Below are 24,545 nucleotides of genomic sequence, written 5' to 3' on the forward strand. Positions count from 1 at the left end.
GCCAAGTCTGAGTGGGCCAATAAGGAGCCACTAAAATGACTTGTTCCTTGTCCTCCCTGACCTTAAACAGCACCTGTGCAAGTAGGCTCACTGGGGGAAAAGCGTATTGCGCAGCCCCCCCGGGGCCAGCTGTGTGCCAACGCGTCGGTCCCGAGGGGAGCCTCCGACAGGGAGTACCAGAGCGGGCAGTGGGAGTTTACCTGGGAAGCAAACAGGTCTATCTGTGCTTAACCGTATTGGTCCCAAATCAGCTGAACCACCTGGGGGTGGAGTTTCCACTCTCCACTGAGTGTGACATTGGTCCCAAATCAGCTGGACCACCTGGGGGTGGTCCAGCTGATTTGGGCTCCCACTGCCTGCTGCTGTGTTGAGGCTGCCCGTGATATGAGTGGCGTGCTGCAACCTCAGTTGCCGCTGACTCCAAGGGAGGAGATGGTGGGCGAGTTGTTACATATGATGAGAGCGCACTCCGCCTTAGTGATTTATGTACGCTACCGTCACGGTGCTGTCTGAATGGATCAAGACGTGCTTTCCCCGAATCAGCAGGAGAAACCTCCGCAGGGCAAGAAGTACAGCCTGCAACTCTAGGCAGTTGAGGTGCCAATGTAGCCATGGTCCTGTCCAGGAACTGGCGGCTGCGTGCCCATTGCACACAGTGCCCCAACCTAGCTTGGAAGCATCTCTGGTGACCACGATACATTTGGACACCCACTGTAGGGGGACTCCTGTCCAAGGGTTGAATAGCTGATGGCAGGAAGAAGTGATGTTCACACGGTATGTGCCGTGGCACCGCTGCTGAGGATGTCATATGCCCCCGGAGCCTCTGGAGCTTTAGAGAGACCGCAGTGGCTAGTTTGAATGAGGTGAGGCAATTCAGCACTGACTGCACACTCGTTTGTGAGGTGCGCTGTCATTGAAACTGAGTCTAACTCCATGCCGAAAAAAGAGATGCTCTGAACTGAGGCGAGCTTGCTCTTTTCCCAGTTGACCCAAAGCCCTAAATGGCTGAGGTGACTGAGCACCTGGTCCCTGTGGGCACACAGTAACTCGAGAGTGAGCTAGAATCAGCCAGTTGTCGAGGTAATTGAGTATGCGAATTCTCTTAGCGGGGCAAGGGCTGCCTCTGCGACCTTTGTGAAGATGCGAAGGGACAGGGACAAGCCAAAGTGTAGGAACTGTAGGAAGGGTCAGTTTTGAGCCAAGATCGAGACGTGGAAGTACGCGTCCTTCAGGTCTACTGCTGTGAACCAATCTTGATTCCGATCGCATGTTAGAATATGTCTCTGCGTGAGCATCTTGAACGGGAGTTTGTGTAAGGCCCTGTTGAGAAATTGCAAGTCCAAGATTGGCCGCAACCTACCACCTTTTTTGGGTACGATGAAGTAAGGGCTGTAGAAACACTTCTTCATCTTGGCTGGAGGTACAGGCTCTATCGCGTCCTTGTGTAAAAGGGTTGCGATTTTCGCCCGCAGGGTGTTGGCATTCTCGCCGTTCACCGAAGCGAAGTGGATGCCGCTGAAACGGGGCAGGCGCCTGGTGAACTGAAACATGTAGCCAAGTTGGATGGTCCTGGCCAGCCAGCGCAATGGGTTGGAGAGCGAAAGCCACACATCCAAGTTCCGCTCGAGGGGCACTAAGAGGACGACCACATTTGATGTACCTGGTGGGGCTTCGCAGCAGGGGGGAGCAGGTAGTATTGCGTCGGGAGGCAAGGTTCTGTCCCGAGGCATTAGTGCTGAGGAAAGGCTCAAAGCACTTACCTTGCTCCACGTACCCGGCAGGGGGCGGGTTGGTGACTGAGGAGGTGGTCCTGTGGAGACGTCCTCTGGACCTTGATCTAAGGTCAGCTTTAGACTGGGCGGGCAGACCCGAAGGTGGAAGCCTAGTCAAGTCCTCCACATCAGACGCCGCTATGCTCTCCGATGCAGCGTCATGATCCAGCCCGAGGGGTCTGAAGGAGACATCAGACTGGCCATGGGTCGAGCTGGTCTCACATCGGGCCCGGACGGAAGCAAACGAACATGCGGGGGGCGGGTGGTTCATGGGGATTTACCCTGTGAAACAGCGACCGCTGAATTCCCCAAATCGCCTCCATCGCCATCCGTGTCGGCCTCAATCCTGTGGGAATAAGGCGCGATGCAGGGGGCGGCTGGAGTGGTGTTTCCTTTCAGAAAGGAAAGCCACGACCGCAACGTTGCCATGGTCAAGTTCTCACAGTGAGAACAAGAGCCATCCACAAATGCTACCTCGGTGTGATCATGGCCCAGACACACAAGGCAGCATCTATGAACGTCAGAAGCAGAGAGATATCTGCCGCTTCCAGGAACTACACAAAGGCGGAAAGGCATCTTTAAAAAGAAGTGTCTTTAAAAAGACATTCAATGTCGATGTGTATTGCTCTTTTAGAGAAAATGCTCTTTTAGAGGTTATTGCTCTTTTAGAAGCGCTGTCGATGCACCCAGGTGCGTAGACTGCACTTGCGTGCAGAGAAGAGAAAAGACACTGGAAAAAGCGCCATAAGATCCAACAGCAAAGATCTGCAGAGGTGAGTGGAACAGTAGTGAAACTTCAGCTTGCTGAATACACAACCGCTTGGTTCCGAAGAAAAAATCTGAATGAACAGCCGTATTGCGCCCTCCTTTATACCCGTATGCCCGGGGGAGGGGCATGCAAATTCTGTTCGCCAATTTATCATTGGCCTTTTCTCAAGTTCAGAGGCAAACGAGGCTCTCAAGAGAGACCCCTAGTGTCACTACAATCGACACAATGTCGAGTGAGTGATAGATGGGGAACTCAAGGCTCCTATGTACAATGTGCATAGTGCAAGTGCTCCTTTTGTGGGGTCGATCCAGAATCAATTTCCCTCACACACCTATATTTCAGCACTTACAAATTTGCCCATTTGAATGAACTATATGTCTTTGGTAACTTACCTGTACTCCATTAAGTGAGGCAACTCCCATGTAGAGGAACACTCCATATAGCACTGGCATGGGTATGAACTATGAGAAAGAATTCAAAGCCATGTTACACTGAGACATGCTTTTAAGAACAGACAAAGAAAACCATGGTACAAGCAGGATACTATTGAATGTATCATTACCTTGAGGATAGGAGACATGAAGACTGACAGACCAGTGAGAATGAAGACCATGACACCAGTGACTCTCTGTTCCCTAAAGGGGAGAGAATTACATAACATGCTACACAAAATCTTAAATCTTATGGTAAAAAAACATGTCTGGGTTCCCACTCTTTTCAACCAATGAATTTCCATGACTTGAAAGCTAATTTCCATGCCCAAACCTTCAGCCTTCCATTCTGAAAATCACAATCACAAAATCACAAATTTGTAAAAAAAAAAAAAAAAAAACACCATGGTATGATAAAAGTTAAACTGAAAACATTTAAATTTCAATTTAATCCATCAAAACATATTGGGTACTTTTGCACAAGGTTCAATGGCTTGGCCTGCACCCGGGTTCGTTTCCTCCCCCCTCCCCCGCTGGTCTCTGTTCACATCATATTATTTCAGTCTGAAATATTCAGTTCTGAATGCGTCATCTATGTGAGTGCATGCAGCAGCTGTTTACCACTGTAACTAGGCAACAACTCAAGAAGATATCATCTTTGCTGTGTTATTATAGCACTCATCTCTTTGGATTTACCACCAAAACTTTACATGCAAAGAACAACACTTCTATTTGTCTGCTACAGATGCATTGAATGTGCAATGATATGATGAATATTAGCGTTTGTCTGCCACGAGCCCGCGGATGAATTGCAAGAAATGTGAAGAATGTGAGCTGCTCTCCAAAGGGGATTTATTTGGACACAAGCAGTTGATGGAAATGCATTATGCTATAATATTTGCGATCGGAAGCCTGCAAAGACGTGAATTATTTGTCATCACAAACGTTCACTTCTGCGATTTGATACGATTCCATACATATCAGCAGTGAACTGTACTGGAGTTCACATGAACCATACCCCAGATCACCTTTTCAAGCAGACTCGGTGTGGTTCACAGGTGCGCACCCAAGTTTGGAAAACAGCATTCAAATGATCCAAATGAACCAAACTTTGACATCATTCTAACCCAGATGCCCACCAAAATTTCGAGTGTGAAAGCACCCTAATTGGTCAGGTATTCTAAATATCCAGGGCTGGGAGGGTTCCCTCTAAAATGTATTCCACTACAGATTACAGAATACATGCTTTAAAATGTAATGTGTAATGTATTTTGTTAGATTGCTCAAGGTCAGTAACGTATTCAGCACTGGTAGATTTTCTTCACTTGTTTTGACTATAAAAACTCTTCCAGTACAGTAAGACAATACCCATGTTAAAAATACATTCTCTGAAAAACCTAAATATCTTATGCTTCTAAAACAAGATTAATCTAATTGATCTTGTTTTAAGGATTTAGATATTTTTTTTACAGGAAAACAATAGAAAAATGATTATCAAGAACAAGATTTCTGCCCTAATATCAAAGCTCTTACTAGAAAAAAATTAATTGTGATCCAACTTGAATTTTCTTGATAACAAAATATGATGGTGCCTGGTAACATGCTCATGTAAAATGGCTAGAAATAGCAATTTACACAAGGTTTATTTCTATTTCTGCTGCTCCAAACTTATTTCTGCTTGTATGAATGTAACATATCATAAGGAAGCGTTTCACCGCTGTTCAAATGCACTTTGGATCACATTATTTATATTTATAAATGTTTTCCATCTGAAAGGACTAAATATTAAATTAAACAAATTATAATAAAACGCAAAGTAATCTCTTCAGTAATCAAAATACTTTATGAATGTAACTGTATTCTAATTACCAATAATTTAAATTGTAACTGTAGTGGAATACAGTTACTTATATTTTGTATTTTAAATATGTAATCCTGTTACATGTATTCTGTAACTCTGTAAATAGCATGATACTGTTAGGGTTACCTCGTCTTGTGCTCACTGTTACCCCTTGGTTGTCATTTTTGTCACTTCTGTATTCCGTAGTTTTCACTTTTGTCCCTTGTTTAGTTCCACAGTCTCCCTGTTAGCGTTCGTGTTCTCTGTCATTGTTTTCACCTGTCCTCATTAGTCTACCATTGGTTTCTGTTTATTCACCTTGTTATCTTGTTTTGAGTTCTGTTGTTCATTGGTTCCTGTCTTCCCTTGTCAGTGTATTTAAACCCTGTCTGTTTGTTCAATCGGGGTCTATCGTTGAATGTTGTTAGCCTGGTATGTGTTCCCTGCCTGTTTTCTCAGTCTTGTGTTTATTTCCCCATTGAGGGTTTTTCCTTTGTTCCCGAGTTTTCCGTGTACCTGCCTTGTCTGTTTCCTCAATAAAGTTGAACTGCACTTGGATCCGCATCTCCTCGTCTGCCTTCGCTACTCATTCACAACAGATACAGTATATATTAAACTCTTCATCATGTTTTTTTAATCCAGTGTAACATAACACCCTGGTTAAATATTTTAGAACAGAGCATAATAAATAAAAATATATTAATTATAAAATAAAAGATTGTATTAATTTAAATGACTTTTGAGTCGACATGTTCCACGAAATCACAATCTTTACCTGATATTTCCAGGTTTTCCATGGGAACCCTGACATGTCTATGTATGGTAATGATTGCAACAAATTTTCATGAATTAATATTTTATTATAACAAAGTCACCTTATTGTAAATATACTGTTAATTTTCATTATCATACTTTTCGGAAAGTAAACAAATCTGATTGGTTAACTGAAGTGGAAAAGTGTTCAAAACATGACCTAAATACTGGAGGTTGTGTTTTCAGCAGAAATATGCCTGTATACATTTGTTCAGCTTACAGCTGCATCAATAAATCCCCTTGGAGTTTAATCAAACAAGCAGCCTTTTAAGAGCTGCCCCTGTGAGGCGAACTCTGTAGTCAAAGAGTGGAGCAAAATATGTCTACTAGTGCTGTGGTTCTCAACTGGTTTTGCTTCAGGACCAAGATTTTAAATTGGTTATCAAGTGATGACCCAACACAATAACAAAATTGCTTTTTCTACAAAAGTCAATTAAAATGTAAAAACAATGACATTTACTATTGTTAATAATGCTAAATATAAATTATGATTGAATAATTAAAAAAATATTAATCTAAATTAGTTTATCCTTGTTTCAAGTGAGCTCGTACTTAATGTATTCTGGGTTGTATATTCTTTTATCTTGTATAGTATTGTTTATGGGGTTTTTTTTCCCTGCATTCTTCCTATGTTAGATGCACACCCTTTGATGTCAACAATAAAAGATTTGGGAAGAGTTTCCTCAACCCTTTTAAAAGTTAATAAATCTATTTATGTTGTATTTTGCTATCCTATGCACTATTTTATGGTTATTTGCATTTTATTATCTTGATCCAGTATTGTTTTTTACCCTTCTGTCAGAACAGACCTGCAACCTAAAGTACCAGTTACAATAGTCGTACAACATACAAGAAATTACTTTTTTTATTATATATATATATATATTATTTTTCATATATTTCAGAACTTACCTGACACCCAAAAATTTGGGCTGTTCACCAGGGGCAGATGTTTCTGTCTCCATCTTCAAGCTGTCAATGTGAGCAATGGAAATAACTGTAGCAGCTACATACCAGGGCAGACCCATAAAAGAGCACAGTGCTAACAGAACAGCAACCCAAAACAAGTCCAGATGGTAGCCTGCACCTTTCTGATGAAGATCACAGAAAAGAAGGTTGGTTACAAAGAATTATATTATTATTGGGAATCATGAACATTTAATGACAACTCAACAGCTGATTCTTTCATCAGTCCAATCAAAACCACCAAAATGCTAGATACTGACATACAACTTGACAATGTGATCTCATTTGTATTCATAGGTATTCGTACGTAAAGTGTTGTTCTAGCAGACATGCATTTTTGTATTTTTAATAGACACTGAAACCTACAATATCAATGCATTGACAGCAAATGTAAGGACATGTATGAACAACATCAGAGATGTACAAATGTTTACAAATCCTTTGACGTTAATAGAATACTGAATTCATAAGTTGAAATGTCTTTATGATAAATGACACACACATTTCACTTGTAATTCATACTTGTTGAGCTTTTAAGGTAAGTAGATTCAATCATACATAGAGTGCAATGTCTTCCATTTGGATAAATACATTTGCTATTTTTTTTTCATGTATACACAATAAGTAAAACTAACTACCAATTATAATGCGATCACTCAGATGTGGCTTTCAATGGAAAAGTACAGATACAGATACAGTATGTCACAGAGACTTGTGACTTATTCAATAAAAGTTCTTCCATGAGGAGGTATTATTGTAAGAGGACACAATGTTTAAAAAATGGTCTCGCATTACAGGGTAAAAGAGAAAGAATGGCTTGCTTTTGTCTGATTCCCATTTGGAACAGCATTGCAGTGATCGAGTAAAAATGCTTAGCGAAGTGCAATGGGTTTAACAGTTTAAATATTTAAATATGAAGAAGAGAAATTATTACGAAATTATTTCTCCACAAGGACTGCCTAGCCATCGTCTTACATATTTACAAAAATTAACTGAAAGAAAAAAAGGGTTCACTTTCTACTTGTTAATGCATGAGCTATCATGAAGTAACAATTTTCAACAGTATTTTACCTCTTTGTTGAAGGAATTGTTCATGCAAATGTGAAAATTCTCTCATCATTTACTCACCCTCATGCTATCTAAGATGTGTATGACTTTCTGTCTTCTGCACAACAAAAACAAAGACTTTTAGAAGAATATTTCCACTCTGCAGGTTCTCACAATTTAAGTGAATTGTGACAAGGCCTATAAAGCTCCAAAAAGCAGATCAAGTCACCATAAACATATTCCATAAATTCCATATTCCACATGGTTAAATCCATAAACACCGAGGTTAAATCAATATCTTCTAAAGTGATCCAGTTGGTTTTGGGTGAGAACAGACCAAAATATAACTCCTTTTCAAAAATCTTCATTTGTATTTAGCAGAAGAAAGAAAGTCATACACATCTGCGATGGCACAAGGTTAAATTATGAGATCTCATTTTTTTTTACTATCAATTTCCACTTTTACTTTCACATATTTCGTCTTTTGTTTTTGATGATTTGCATTCTTTGAGCATATCCCCACCTACTGGGCAGGGAGGATAATTTATAGTAAAAAAAAAAAGGACTATTGATCTGTTTCTCAATCATACCTAGCATATCGCTTCTGAAGATATAGATTTAACCGGAGTCTTATGGATTACTTTTATGCTGCCTTTATGTGCATTTTGGAGCTTCAAACTGTTGGCATCCATTCACTTGCATTGTTTGGACCTACAGAGCTGAAATATTCTTCTAAAAATCTTAATTTGTGTTCAGCAGAAGAAAGAAAGTCATACACATCTGGGATGGCATGATCATATTTGTTGTTGTTAGTTCATTTTAGGTCACAATGCACTACTTAATCTAAACATATAGAACTTCTACTGTCAAAAATATATTAGTATAAAGTATGTATGTAGAAAGTAACATTAACCAAAATTAATAGATGCTGTTTAAGTTTGTGCACTAAAGAAAAATAATGTACCTACTGTAAATGTGTTTCATGTGGTAACATCTAAATTAGTTGTTTCTATTCGAGTCAAAAGTTTTATCACCAAATCAACCTGAATGCATTAGGTTACATTAACACTTTTCGTTTAATATAGATTAGATAGAAATTGCTCCTAAAGGCAGGGACTAAAACTAAAATGTTAAAATGTACATTTACAGATATTTTCATTCCGGTTCAGAAGTTCCACAGTCTCCTTTCCAAAAGGTTACCAGTTAGAACAAAACAAAATAACAGTTCAAAATGTTTTTTATTTTTATTACAGTACTCTGTAATAAGGGGTGGGTGAAATACCAATTGAAGTGTTGCCAGATCTTGCAAGAAAAACAAGCAACATGGTCTGGTAACAAGCCCAAAATAAGCCACTTGCCTCACCAAAATAAGCTAAAATAAGCAATTCGTTTTTTTCCTATGTGGTGGAATTATCAGCATAGAAATCATAACAAGCAGGTAATTAACAGATAAGTATAATTTTATTGACAGATCTGCTTCTCAGTCAATACCCGGCAGCATAAAATCTGTATTTATCCATCATATCTATCATTAATTGGAACTTGGAATCAACTGAGAATTTTTTTTTTTACCTCTAATAATGTTTTCCTTGTATCTGGATTAGCCGTGCATGCATATGTAGTAATTATACATAGTTAAAAAGGTCTTTATTCACAGAATGCAATTAGGCAAAGAAATGTCTGATGCAACAGTTTCCTTCAGGATCAAACCACGTTAAAAACTTTTTCAGGAAACATGAAGTGGTTTAGCTACAGAAATTTACTTTGATAAACCCTTTGGCCTTTGGTTTCATTAAAAATTTTCACTCTGGAACAATTGAAAATTGCTTTGTTCTGGTTTTTGGTTACATTACGCTAAACGTTTAATTCGTTTTTGGTTTTTGTTTTCATTCCTTGAACCATTTTTTGTCCCTGCTTAAAGGTAACAATTTCATGTTATCCATTTTAACAGAGTGTTCATTGCAGTTCTTGCTACCTATTGTGGTGACTACCTTATTATAAATTCTTCCCAAATTTACAGACATTACTTGAATTTGGTATTCTTGGTATTCATGGCTGGCACAAATTTCAAAAAACCATCTGTTTGAATACTTAAAATCTATTTTTGGCTAAAAGAATCGAGCAGCCAGACAAAAGCTATAAAAAGCTCTATTCATAAAGAGACTTTCTATAATTATGCCCATATTGAAGTGTGTCTATATTAAGTTGCCACTGTGTTGCAAGTATTTCCTGTGGTCCTGGGTGGCTCAAAATGAGCGTGATAAACCATCTGGCTCGGGAGAGAATTACACAGCAGAGTCACAGCAGGCCTACCTTAAGCTTGTGCTCCTTGCGATTGACAATGACAGCGGTGATCTGTTGATCCATGAAGAGCAGGATGGTGACCAGCAGAGCAGGAAGAGCTGCTGCCAGGTACACCCACCAGGGGTTACCTCCAAACGGTGGCACAAACCAACCACGGTTTGGGCTTGTTGGCTGTAGACATGAGGAGTGCAGTTTGAGGATTAGTTCTTTAGTCAAGGCACTTGGCAAATGTTTACAGGAAACAAACAGTAACATCCTGAGCAGATTTGGTAAACCGCATTGCATTTATGGAGAGTGAATAAGCAATGACTCATAATGTGTTTCTATAAATAAGATGCAAAAAAGGTAGTGTCAGCTTCAGTATGCTTTCATGAGGGTTCCCATACATTATGGCCAAAGTATTTCCATGAATTTTCCATGACCTTTCCAGTTGTTTGTGAATGCCGTATTTTAAAAAAATCATTTAAATTCAGACTGATTCTCTAATGAATCATTTAGAGACCTTTTGTCTGTTTCAAAAGAATGATTCACTGACATATCAGATATCATTCTGGCTTGCAAGCAAATTTAACTCTATCATAGAAAAATAATAAGCAGATACAATATTTTCAAGCAGAACATAACAAGAAAAATGCATATTGATTATTATTGATTAAAGTCGACTTCTCCAGATTTTCCATGACAATGGGAAGCCTGTTCAACAGACTGAGCAACTGTGAGGACAATATGGACAGGAAGTTTACCTTAAATTCACTTGGCACTATGAGCTTTGGCGTATCTACCCCAACCAGAGCGTCGACACCACAAAAGATCAAAATGGCCAGAATAATGGCGAAGTCGCTTATGAGTTTTCTCACCTAAGATGGAAAAACATTTTTTGAGGAACCAAAAAGAATGAAGCATGTCCATTGCTAGCCTAGCTAGCCTCTTCAATTGCTGTAAACATTAGAATCTATATTTGTAAAACAATCACCATTGATATGATAGCAAAATGGATTAGAGGCAGGTTGGCTAAATAATGACTGCCTCTATGTGCACAGTATGGATTAGAGCCAGATATTAGAAAATGGGTAGGTTAATGATTAATCAACAATCAATTAATTGTCATTTAATAATTGTATTAATTTAGCTTATCGATTGTCGATTAATTAATTTCAGTTTAGCTAGAGGGCACTTGGGAACTGCATGTCACATCTTGCCCGAATCATAGAAGAACCACTCTGTAATCAGTGTTGGAGCGTTTCTCTACAAATGAACATTATGTTTTTGCATACACAGTAATAGTGTTTGAAAGAACAACATGACATCAAGCACTGTTGAGCTGCCGGTCTCCTTGTTTCATCCCAACCTACAATTACGCCAGTGATCAATGGGAGAGCACAAAGTTACATTTACCTGACATCTCACTATCACCAGAGAAGCAGTAAGTTTTATACTGTTTATGCAGCGTGTTGTGATTTCACTTAATTTCAAATAAAACAATTAATCCAAAGGTCCAAAATATGGATGTAATACTTACATTTCTTAAGTGTATTAATATAAATTATATTTAAACAGTGGGCTACATGCACATATTAATGTTAACGACTAATCAATTAATCACACTACAGGTTGACAGAGAAGGCAATATAGCAGTGTGGCTACTTACAGTAGTAGGAAAGAAAGGGCTGGTCTTGAATTTCTTGAGACACATGGAGCAGGTGTAGGTGCCAAAAAAAAGGATGAAAGAAATGAGGGTGATGTCGGGCACAAAGTTGCAGGCATTGCCCACGAGTTCCCCACCCATTTTCAGACATTCCTTCTTAGATAGGGATGACCAGCTAGTATTTAGATGCTGCACAAATGAAACAAAACATAATTTAAAAAACATTGTTAGATTCTAAAATATAAAATCCAATAACTGTTTGGAATAATGTAACAAAGATTGTTGTTAAAGCTGTCACATTTATGTTAAAGTTGATGTGTGTCATTTTTTCCAAGTTTAATACTTATTTCCCAAATAAATATGCAAACAAAACTATAAGAAAGACATTTCTAGGTTGATTTCCTAGAAAGTTTAAACACTGTGGCTGTGTTTGTTTGAGCATACAAACCAACCCTGTCTAGTCTGGGACTCTCTGTTCATCCAACCAATGATGACTGGAGAAAACCAGTTTAAACCCATTTAATTATTTTTTCTTTTCTGTTTGGTGCAGAAATTACACACTTCATCTTTAAATACAGTTACAAAACATTAAATGCCTTCCAGATTCTGGTACAGTATGTTGTTAAGTCTACAGGATACACATGCTTTGTCAGGTGTTTTGTTGTCTTCAACCTAGGTTCGTTGAGGTTATCTCTTTAAAAAGTTGCAAAAAGGCTGTGAAACAATACCTATGTATCATTAAGAAAAGTCACAAAGATGTTTGCACCGATTGTATTTTGGGTCATTTTGTTTAATTAATCTCAATCTGAGGGTAACACCTGAATAAGCCATTGTCATAGAGATCTCGCTCTATTATTGGCAAAGGATAACGTGGCAGTATGGAGTGAGATGAGGGATACATTTCAGCAAGGTCTGGAGAGAATGTTTTAGGGGGCAGCCAACTATTTAAGGATTAAATGCACAATGCCTTTTGTAAAAAAAATAATCAGGACAAAGCAGTTTCTCTTGTGCTTTAAGTACCAGATTCCATTTGGTGATTTCAGTGAAGTCTCAAACATATGTCATTTGTAAAAGTTTTAAGCAGTTTTGTACAGTGTTTAAGCTGTATTGATTTCAAAAATTATAAGTTTATTTATCAATTAACTTCAAAGTGCAGTAAACATAAAAAAAATAAAAATGTATTTGCTGTGACCAACCGATGCCTTAAAAAAAAGCAACAATTATCCTACAGTAGGTACACTTTCACACAGTTTTTCAAGGTTCTTGGCAGAGAGGTTGTTCCAAGCATCGTGGAGAACCTGCCACTTTTCTTTTATCTGTTTAGGCCATCTCAATTGCTTCTGTCTCCTCATGTAATCCCAGACTGATTGGTCTCCAATTATCTCATGACCACTCACTCTCACTTAAAGAGAACAATTAATTAGAGATACATTTAAATGTCAGCAAAGCATACATCAGTATCCCACAATTACAAGCAATTCACAAACATCAGTGAATCACTTGAATGAAACAATGTCGTAATTTCAGTAAAAACATTTTAAATAGCAGATATCAGACACAGGTGAGAGACAAACAAATACAGATAAATAAGTAAACGTTATCCCAAAATGTCAATAAGTCACAAGAACAGATGGATTTCAAAATCCAAGTTAAGACCCTTAGGATACAAAGTATTAAGTGTAGCCTCTCTTTTTAATAACATTTTATTAACATCACCTCTTCTGGGTGATTTGACATGTTCGATACCAATGTATCTAAGACTTGAAAGATTGTGTTATATCAAATAAAAAATGAACTACCACTGGATTCTTTTGATCATTTGTACGTATACTACTTCGATGTTCTGCAATCCTTGTTTTAAGAGCACATTATGTTTTTCCAATATAGGCCAATCCACAAGGACATTTAATCATGTAAACGTTCTTCGTAGTACAAGTGATGACACCCTTGATTTAGAATTCTTTATCTGAGTGAGGATGGGAAAAAACATTTGTTTTAACAGTAAAGTTGCATTAGGCACAGTGACCACAACTATAATTGCCAAATGGGATAGATGACAAAAAATGAGTAGGCCGGTCCATAGCCAAATCAGCTCTCATGACAAGATTATAAATATTAGGAGGGCTTTATACAAATCTAGGTGACACTTTATAAACATCACGAAGAACAGGATCTGAATTTAAAATGTACCAGTGTTTGTTGACAATCTTCTTTTTGTCTCTACAAATAGAGGAGTATTGGAACTATCAAACAACTTTATTTTCTTCAGATTTAACCTGTATTATGGTTAAGCATGTGTCCTAATTTTTATTTTCAAATCTAACAGGGAACTGTGTCCAATTTTCATTATAACTTCTCTCTCTAAATCTTATTATTAAGTCAATGCTTTGTTGTGCATAAGACTCATTAGAGCTACAAATACAACATATCCAATTAAATTGACTAATAGGCAAACTATGTTTCAGAGGGCTAGGATGATAACTTTTTCCATGTAGGAGTGTATTATGATCAGTCAGTTTTCAATATAGATCTGTAGTAATCTTATTGCCATCCCTAATAATCAAAATATCAAGAAAATGTACTTGGGACGAGTCAAAATTGACAATAAATCGAAGATGTTTATCATTTGCATTAAGAAAGCACTGAAACTGTAGCAGCTCACTTTCAGTACCAGACCACAACACAAGAATATTGTCAATGTATCTTTGCGAAAAGGACAGATTTTGAGAGCCATAGTGCCTCCCATGGCTGTACCTTTAGTTTGGAGAAAAGAGTAAACTTTGTATCTACATTTATTTTTTGTTAGCACCAAATTGGTTAATGTTTTGATAAATTTGTTTTGATGTGGATTTCTAAAAAAGCATCAATAGATTCAATACCTCCCCCAATACCTCTCTCATGTGGTATGTTAGTATAAAGAGACAACATAAAAGGTGACAAATAATGTATCATCAGATAATTCAAAAGTTTTCAAGATCTTATTCATATCAATTGAAATCTTTACAAAAGAGCGCAATGTAGACACAACATGTTTTAAAAAGTAATCAACAAAAGTCTAAATTATCTCAGTGAGAGACCCAATCCCAGAGATAATGTGTCTTCCTGGAGGCTTTTCAAGATTTTTATGTTTTTTTACAATGTATTCTATCAAAAATTGAATTCTGATCCCACTAAGGTTTTTATGACTGAGATTCATGAATACTTGCAACATTGTTTGGATGCAGATGAGATCACATAACAGGAGTTTGCTTTCATGAATGTTGATCACCCAATTACCCCAGTTATTTATATACTTCTAAAAATACATACAAAACTTTTTGAGTTTTGTTGATTAATCAATCAATCAATCAATTGAAAATAAATGGATTCATTTTCTTCATTACCATCTTTTGTAAAGGATTCAATTGATATGAGTAAGATCATGAAAACTTTTGAATTATCAGATGATACATTATTTGTTACCTTTGATGTTGAGTCTCTTTATACTAACATACCACACGGGAGGTATTGGAGGAGGTATTGAAGCTATTGAAGCTTTTTTAAGAAATCCACATAAAAACAAAAGACAAAGTATTGAATGCATAAAACATTAACCAATTTGGTGCTACAAACAAAGATGACTTTTTTTCTTGTGCTGTGGTCTGGTACAAAAAATTATCTGCAACAGTTTCAGTGCTTTCATAATACAAGTGATGAACATCTTTGATTTATTGTCAATTTTGACTCAACCCAAATTAATTTAGATTATTAGGGATGGAGATAAGATTACTACAGATGTATATTGAAAACCGACTGATCATAATACACTCCTACATGGAAAAATCATAATGTCAATTTAATTGGATATGTTGTATTTGTAGCTCTAATGAGTCTTATGCACAACAAAGCATTTACTTAATAATAAGATTTAGAGAGAGAAGTTATAATGAAAATTGGACACAGTTCGCTGTTAGATTTGAAAATAAAAATTAGGACACATGCTTAACCATAAAACAGGTTAAATCTGAAGAAAATAAAGTTGTTTGATAGTTCCAATACTCCTCTATTTGTAGAGACAAAAAGAAGATTGTCAACAAACACTGGTACATTTTAAATTCAGATCCTGTTCTTCGTGATGTTTATAAAGTGTCACCTAGATTTGTATATAAAAGCCCTCCTAATATTTATAATCTTGTCATGAGAGCTGATTTGGCTATGGACCGGCCCACTCATTTTTTGTCATCTATCCCATTTGGCAATTATAGTTGTGGTCACTGTGCCTAATGCAACTTTACTGTTAAAACAAATGTTTTTTCCCATCCTCACTCAGATAAAGAATTCTAAATCAAGGGTGTCATCACTTGTACTACGAAGAACGTTTACATGATTAAATGTCCTTGTGGATTGGCCTATATTGGAAAAACATAATGTGCTCTTAAAACAAGGATTGCAGAACATCGAAGTAGTATACGTACAAATGATCAAAAGAATCCAGTGGTAGTTCATTTTTTATTTGATATAACACAATCTTTCAAGTCTTAGATACATTGGTATCGAACATGTCAAATCACCCAGAAGAGGTGATGTTAATAAAATGTTATTAAAAGAGAGGCTACACTTAATACTTTGTATCCTAAGGGTCTTAACTTGGATTTTGAAATCCATCTGTTCTTGTGACTTATTGACATTTTGGGATAACGTTTACTTATTTATCTGTATTTGTTTGTCTCTCACCTGTGTCTGATATCTGCTATTTAAAATGTTTTTACTGAAATTACTACATTGTTTCATTCATGTGATTCACTGATGTTTGTGAATTGTTTTTAATTGTGGGATACTGATGTATGTTTACTTATCGTTAATTAATTGTTCTTTTTAAGTGAGATGTTTTTAAATTAATAAAAGGGAATAGGTAAACAGTGTGCGGATCCACTTCAGTTTTATTTCAATGCTTTGTGCCTTGACCCAGCACCTGTTGTAGAAGTATTGGATGTGTGTGCATTTTCCTCTCTTTCTATTAAAACACTGAAGCAGAAGATATAAAATAACATCTTAAGACAAATGTTTTTGTAAAACATCTGATGTGACTATTTTGCACAGTACTGAATTTCAATTATGTAATTGGAAAACACTTACTGTATCAGTGTAATTTACAATCCAGATTGATGTTTCATCAAGTGGATCAATGAACACGTCTGAAGTGTTAACTGAAAAACAAAGGTTGAAGGTTTCAAAAGTGGACCTCAGAAAGAACCATAGACATTTAACTTGTTTAAAATTTAACAAATTATAATAAATTCATGCTAAAGTGACTAATTATCCATCCATCCATCCATCGTGCAATTGTCTGTTTGTTTATCTGTCTGTCTGTCTGTCTGTCTGTCTGTCTGTCTGTTTGTCTGTCCTACACAGTCTTGACTCAAGACTAATAATCAATTTCTCATTATCTTATAACAATCAGCTTCTGTGAAAAGTGACTTAATCATATTGGTGGCAACTTCAAATGTATTTTAGCTCAACTTACACTGGGGTGTCAATAGATAATGGTTTAATATGTTTAAATGGCAACTTAGACTCTCGACACAAACGGCAGAAGACTGAATTAATCTCCTGGAGAGCAAACATTTTATCATGGTTGTGGGCAAGTTAAGCACAACATACCCGCAAGCAAGCCCGCAATGATTGTTGTAAACATTCACCACTTCTCCATAGCATTAATCTTTAAAGATTCTCTTTGCTGGGTTCTCCCTAACTGGACCTCAATTCCACACAGTCGTTGTTTCCCTCTGCAGCAGTGGATTGGAGAGAAGCCATGGGAGGGCGAAGAGGAGCAAACATCGGTTTAGAGGAAAACAGTGTGAGCTGATGAGGGTCCCACCCACCAGCCCTTTCTGTACTGTCTTAATTCACCACACTCATGGAGGAGATTAACCTCAAACCACATCACTTCTGCATCCACCCCCCCCCAGGCCTCTCCACACACAAACTCTCACTATACACACCGTAAGCACCTCTTTCATCTGTGAAGCACCAGTGAATGTCAACATCATTGCTAACTTAGGCAATAAAGCATTACACTGATACAAATAAGTGATTTAATTATTATTTTAAAACTTCAAAAACAAGTTTTGCAATTGTATAGTGGTCTGGATCTCAAATGGCCCATAGTGGGGTCATTGTCTAGCGGTATGATAACTGAATGAAATTTCACTCCAAAATAAAACCTGAAAGCAAAAACAATCAAGTGTATAGACTGCATGAGTAGTCAACTAATATCGCACTAATGACTGATGCAGATACAATATAATTATAATATTAATCATATAATTAAATAAACATTCAAAAATATTTGAAAGAAGAATCTGCATTATCTTTTGAATAGGTTATTTGTAGGTTTTAGAATTGACACAAGTGAGAGTTAAAGGCATAGTTATTGAACAATTAAGGTTTTGTCATTCCTTACCCTAATGTTGTTCCAAAACTATATAAATTCCTTTATTCCATGCAAGGAATACAAAAGCTGTCAGACATAATGTTAGTCTAAGTCACCATTAACTTTAAATGCATTTTTTCCCATACAATGAAAGTAAATGGTGACTGGGGCTGTCTGACATCTCCTTTTGTGTTCCATGGAAGAAAGAATGTCATACAGGTTTGGAACCACATGAGATTAACTGATGACTGATGACCACTTTAGTTAAATCCAGAAAACACAGTGGCTTGGAAACTTCATGCACCTGCTCATTGCTACAGGCTCTGTATTGAGTTTTAACTCACATAAACAAACATGTGGGTGTGAACTATCACTTGAACACCAGAAATAGAACAACAAAAGGGACAGTTATATTAAAATATTTATGCTGGCCATATTTATAACTGATTTGCCAGATGTAGACCTGGACATGTTTCAACAACAGTTGGACAGGCCTCAAATCTTGCTATTACTGAGAAAAGCATCCTACCTATCCAACCTTTGTGCTTCTACTGTTTGTGTATCAGTGCCAGTTAAGCAGCATTAAAGAACTCTGTATTTTTATACACTCATTATATAAACTCAGGAAGAATACTATCATAGACCAGGTGAAACTGAGCAGGGGAATTAAAGAATGTTCATTGCATTTGAGTTCAACTCTCGACAGAGTAACATCTCACTCATTATGATGCCAACCAAGGGGAAAAAAGGTCACTTTGTGTTACATCATGTTTGCTTCAGTAAGCAAAATCATGTTATATATGCATCAGTAAAAGCATTTTTCTGTCTGGTCAGCACCAGTCTTTTCATGCATTTGATGCAGACACTGTGTGGGAGGCTTATGAAGGCTCTAAGTAATTTAAAATGAAAGTAGAAATTTTGTTAAAGGGATAGTTCACCCCCCCAAAACATACAATTATGGCTGTATGGCTTTCTTTTTTCCATCAATCACAAAAGGAAATGTTACGCAGAATGTTAGCCTTAGACGCCATTCACTTTCACTGCATCTTTCATACAATTAAAGTGAATGGCTAATATCTCCTTTAGTGTTCTATAAAAGAAAGAAAGTCATCCGGGTTTGCAATTGGTAAATGGTGACAAAATTTAAATTTCTGGATGAACTATCCCTTTAAAGGGTAACTAAACACCTGCTCAGAGTCTGACTCCACCCACTAGAAATATTTGAAAATGCAGGAAAAGTGGGCAGACCCCGGCGGGGATAGAGGGAACAAACCGAGTGCGGGGCTGAGCAGGGGGGGGGGCACCTGAGACTCGTAGTGACGGATTAATTGACAGATGCTGTCAGACTCTATGTTATTATTATTCCTCACACGGTCACAAGACGACATGTACATGAATCTGGCGTGGTGAGCTGGAACCTGCTTACGTCAGCTGTCACCGCTTACGTCACGAGTACCGCAACAGCCAATAGGAAAATTCAACTGCAGTAGCCACCGTTCAACCTGAAGAGGGCAGCACTCAGACGTTTTTACACCATATATTGTAGAATTAAAACACTTTATACACAAATGTCAAAAAAATTACTTGAATCAATGACCAGTACTAATAAAGCCCCATGCTTACAGATCATTAACTAAAAAAAGTTGGTTTAGGGTTTAGTTACCCTTTAAGTATACAAAACTGTTTTAACATCAGATCAAGATGCAACCATGCTCATCATTATCTGAGCATCAAAGTGCTGTTTCATATCTTACCAACAGGGGGCGCCATACACATGCAGTCATATTGCGTGACATAATCGATTTTGTAGTCCGAGTTGATTGGGTAATAATGGGCTAATTTCAGCATCTTCTTGAAAGCATCGTAGATGAAGATGAAGCTGATAAGGGAAGAGAATCCTTCTTCTGTAAATCGTGTGAAATACTGCACCAGGAAGCTAGCATCAGTGGCTACCAGGACAAGGCAGTAGAAAGCCGACCACAGACCAATCCAAAGACGGAATTCTAGGTAGTCAAAGTCATTATCCCTGTAGAGGATGATAGTGCAGATAGGAAATTAAGACGATAAAAAAAAATATAGATGTACTGTATTTTTTAAAACTGAGACAAGGTATTTAAACACTTTATGGTTGTCAACTTTAAGTCAAGTCAAGTCAAGTCAATTTTATTTGTATAGCACCTTTCACAACACACATCGTTTCAAAGCAGCTTTACAGAATATCAGCATTAACAGACGATAAAACTGTAATGTCTATAAAGTCGATTAATCATCATTGTGTAATTTAGATAAAATACGATTTTTAATAGTGTTTAAATATAATTAAATGATAATTGTATTAATAACCCCAGTGAGCAAGCTGTAGGCGACTGTGGCAAGGAACACAAAACTCCATAAGATGTAGATTAATGGAGAAAAATAACCTTGGGAGAAACCAGACTCACTGTGGGGGCCAGTACCCCTCTGGCTAACATTATGAATGTAATGTAAAAATTAATTATGTATAGGTAAAATCATGGTTTAAAATTATTAAACTAAGTGTTAAGGGTCAGTGATTAAACATCGATTGTGTTTGAAATGTAAGATTAATGACCAAAGTCTTTGAAGTCCATCTTGATTAATTGCAGAAGTTCACAGATGCAATTGTCCTTGTTAATTGGCTGATGAAGGCTTTTGTTGGCAATAGTTAGTCTAAGCATTTCATTTCAAGATCGTAGACCATAAATAGTACTGCAGGTGATGCAGGTTGGAGTTGGCATCATTTCATCATCTGAAGTCCGTCATAATAGTGTAACTTTAGTGTAACATATTCATGTTAAAGAAATTAAGGAGAACTGACTTCAGACATCCAGTAAAAATCAGACTTTGGGACCAGTAAAAAGGAGAAAACTTTGAAAAGATATTGGCTTAATATTTTATTATCTAAATCTATGAAAATAAAATGTTTAAATGTGACTTAAGTGTCCAATGTATGGGTCACTATATATTCACAAAATAAATGTTGTGGCAGGTCAGAGGGTGGGGCCGGGTCATGATTCTGCACACCCAGCCCCTTATCAGGCTAATCAAGCCTCAGAGAGCGATAAAAGCAGACTGGAAGCTGCTGTGTGACAGAGAGAGAGATATTTACGGGCAGCTGTCCGACACCTTTGTGTGTTTGTCTTTTTGTTTATGTTGCTTATTAAAATATTATTTATATTGTCAAGCCGGTTCTCGCCTCCTCTATTTCATTAATCCCTTTACACTGGTGCCGAAATCCGGAAAGGAGGAGGGATGCGCCGTAGTGGAGTTCTCGCCGCTACCGTCCACCCCAACAGAGCAGCCTTGGCCATCTGCTGGAGGATGGAGGAGCCTGGCCACCTGGAATTGGAGGAACGGACACCGAACGCAAGGGGAGGAGGGGCTCCCAACCAACCGCCTGGAGCGGTTACCACTGCCAAGGGAGGGGGAGACCCCTACCGTCCACCAAAAATGTGGCAGGACATTCCGTCCACCAGGGGCCGGAGGACTGCCTCCGATTAGTCCAGGGAGGCACGGCTGTCGTCCATTAGATGGTGGAGGAGTGGCTGAGGACCAAGCTACGGCATATCAGAGAACCAGCGAGTAAGTGTTTTTTTTCTCTCTCTCTCTCCCACTGCCGCTCCATGTTGGCCTCTCCCTCTTTTTTTAAAAATGTTTTGTTACTTTGGCATGATCACCGATACGCCGTGTAGGTGCCACATTTTTTTTTTGTTTCCCTCCCCTTGTCCGCTCCCTCATCCAGGTAGACAGGGATGACCTGCCGGCACGCCCCTCCCCAGGGAAAGAGGGGGCAGGGATGTACATCATGCCGGGGTCTCCCTGGCCTGAGAGAACGAGGGAGGAATATGGCAGGGCAGAGGGTGGGGCCGGGTCGTGATTCTGCACACTAATTAGGCTAATCAAGCCGGCACGCCCCTCCCCAGGGAAAGAGGGGGCAGGGATGTACATCATGCCGGGGTCTCCCTGGCCTGAGAGAACGAGGGAGGAATATGGCAGGGCAGAGGGTGGGGCCGGGTCGTGATTCTGCACACTAATTAGGCTAATCAAGCCTCAGAGAGCGATAAAGGCCGATTGGAAACTGCAATGAGAGAGAGAGAGCGAGAGAGCGAGAGAGAGAGAGAGAGAGAGAGAGAGAGAGAGATTTACGGACAGCTGTCCGACACCTGTGTGTGTGTTTGTCTTTTTGGTTAAATTTTTATATTAATCTAATATTTATATTGTCAAGCCGGTTCTAACCTCCTCCTACCATTAACCCCTTTACAAATGTCCATGACTTTTCCAGGCCTGGTAATCACAATAACAAAATTCCCTGATTTCCAGGTTTTCCACTAGTGTGGGGAACCTGTGTAAAAAGATGATCAAGCACCTGCTGAAGTTGAAGAGAAGCCTTTCAAACACAAGCACTGGCCCTGTACTGCTGAGGATGGTCAAAGGCTGCCCAGCTAGGAGACAGAAGACAGCTCCAGTCACCGCTGTACCCAGAAAGCTCTCCAGCACACCCTTCACACAAATTACAAAGAGGTAGTGTCAAAAGTGTTTGGGCAAAACCCCACTTTGGCTTAAACGCCATCATATTCCTTGGAGAAAGTCTGGTTTATTGATACCTGTGCTTGAAAGACCTGTTGTGCCAACTGCTTTTGCAAAGTTATTTGATTCAGTGTCAGAAACTAATTATAGTCACCTTCCTAAAATAATGTCCTAAGTCATTTTTTTGACAAAAATCATTTATTTGTTTTGCCTAAATCATATCCTCATGATATTTGGTTCAGTTTTTTGTGTTTTCTGAAAAACTTGAAAAAATTACTTGGGACATTATTTTAGGAAGGTGACATTAAGTGACTCAATTTTTGCCTTTATGAGGCCTGATTGTTTTTCTAACCTCATAAAACACAAAACATGACATCCATTTATTTTGAACAGTTCACATAAACGTAACAACTGAACTAAATTATCTGAACAATTAACTAAAAATCAAGTCAAAATCAAATAGAAAGGTAAAAGCAGTAAATAATGTCCAAAATAGCAGCATAACAATGAATGTTTTGCTGAAATATATTTTATAATTGGTTAGTTTATACAGGTATGATATTACAAAGCCCTACACTGCCTACATCACAGAATATTTAAATGTAACCACTGTTTCAAGTTTTGTTAAGAAAGATTTTGTGTTTTATGGGTCTGCACAAATATATTTGTTTTCTATCTGTGTTCTGCTTTGCAGCCTGCATGCAAAATCTCTCAAAATGTCTTTTAGGTCTCTTGAATTTATGCCACTTTGCTACCTGACAATGCCTGAAGGGCTCCCCTGAGCTAAAACATTGACCAGCCCCTCTCAAGACAGATTAGTCAATAAACTGTGAGAATTTAACTTCCTCGCATGATTTGCCAGTGAACTGAGGTAACATTTCAAAAGGAGGTGCTCAAAATCTGCAAGTTAAAGATTCACCATGATTGAATTACACTATAATCCATGGTGGGCTTGATTTGAATCTTATTTAGAAAAGCCTGGGTACAGAGTGTAAATATCATCACCTGCATGTTTTCTGTGGCGTCCCCTAGCAATCCTCCGAAAGTGATGGCATTGGTTACTGTTCCCAGGTAGATGAAAAGAATGGCAGACAAAGACTGGATGTGTAGTGCATCATAGAAATCGCTGAAGAAGAAGGGGATTTTTCTTTTGACATCAAGTATAAGGCCTCCACAAAACCTAAGGAACAAAAAATTATACACATTCTTAGTTATACTCTCAAAGATCAGAATCATCTTTATTGCAAAGTATGCTCACACATACAAGGAATATGTCTTTGTGACAGAAGCTTCCAGTTCATTAACAATCCAACAACAAGAAAAAATTAAATACAAATAAAAAGTGAACAGAAGATAAAGTAAATATATGTTCAATATACAAATACAAATATATTATATACAGAAGCAAGGGAATGTAACCATGTCGCCTATGGGCACAAAACCATCTTCTCTGGACCAGACAGGACTGTTAAAACGTACTCTTCACTGACGAGTCATGGTTTTGTCTCACTAGTGGTGATGTTCGCATTTATTGTTGAAAGAATGAGCGTTACACCGAGGCCTGTACTCAGTAGCGGGATCGATTTGGAGGTGGAGGGTCTGTAATGGACTGGGGTGGTGTGTCACAGCATCATCGGACTGAGCTTGTTGTCATTGCAGGCAATCTCAACACTGTGCATTACAGGGAAGACATCCTCCTCCCTCATGTGGTACCCTTCCTGCATGCTCATTCTGACATGACCCTCCAGCATGACAATGCCACCAGCCATACTGCTCGTTCTGTGCATGATTTCCTGGCACACAGGAATGTCAGTGTTCTGCCATGGCCAGCGGAGAGCCCAGATCTCAATCCCATTGAGCACGTTTGGGACCTGTTGGATCGGAGGGTAAGGACTAGGGTCATTCCCCCCAGAAATGTCCGGGAACTTGCAAGTGTCTTGGTGGAAGAGTGGAGTAACATCTCACAGCAAGAACTGGCAAATCTGGTGCAGTCCATGAGGA

At 38.3% G+C, this 24,545-nt stretch overlaps 1 protein-coding gene across 6 annotated transcripts in view; it reads right to left on the bottom strand.

Moving 5' to 3' along the window:
- LOC127642729 (electrogenic sodium bicarbonate cotransporter 1-like) overlaps positions 1-24,545 on the bottom strand; it is an 87,571-nt gene that overhangs the window by 8,046 nt on the left and 54,980 nt on the right. For all 6 annotated transcript variants that reach the window (XM_052125251.1, XM_052125255.1, XM_052125245.1 and 3 more), the window contains 10 exons: positions 23,550-23,724; positions 22,384-22,517; positions 19,754-20,025; positions 16,703-16,773; positions 11,591-11,776; positions 10,686-10,799; positions 9,952-10,113; positions 6,538-6,716; positions 3,104-3,176; positions 2,934-3,002 (listed from right to left, as the gene is read on the bottom strand). In XM_052125251.1, coding sequence (XP_051981211.1) covers positions 2,934-3,002; positions 3,104-3,176; positions 6,538-6,716; positions 9,952-10,113; positions 10,686-10,799; positions 11,591-11,776; positions 16,703-16,773; positions 19,754-20,025; positions 22,384-22,517; positions 23,550-23,724 — 1,435 coding nt within the window. The remainder of the gene's footprint in view (positions 1-2,933; positions 3,003-3,103; positions 3,177-6,537; positions 6,717-9,951; positions 10,114-10,685; positions 10,800-11,590; positions 11,777-16,702; positions 16,774-19,753; positions 20,026-22,383; positions 22,518-23,549; positions 23,725-24,545) is intronic.

The sequence above is a fragment of the Xyrauchen texanus genome, chromosome 4, assembly GCF_025860055.1.
Source record: "Xyrauchen texanus isolate HMW12.3.18 chromosome 4, RBS_HiC_50CHRs, whole genome shotgun sequence".
NCBI lineage: Eukaryota > Metazoa > Chordata > Actinopteri > Cypriniformes > Catostomidae > Xyrauchen > Xyrauchen texanus.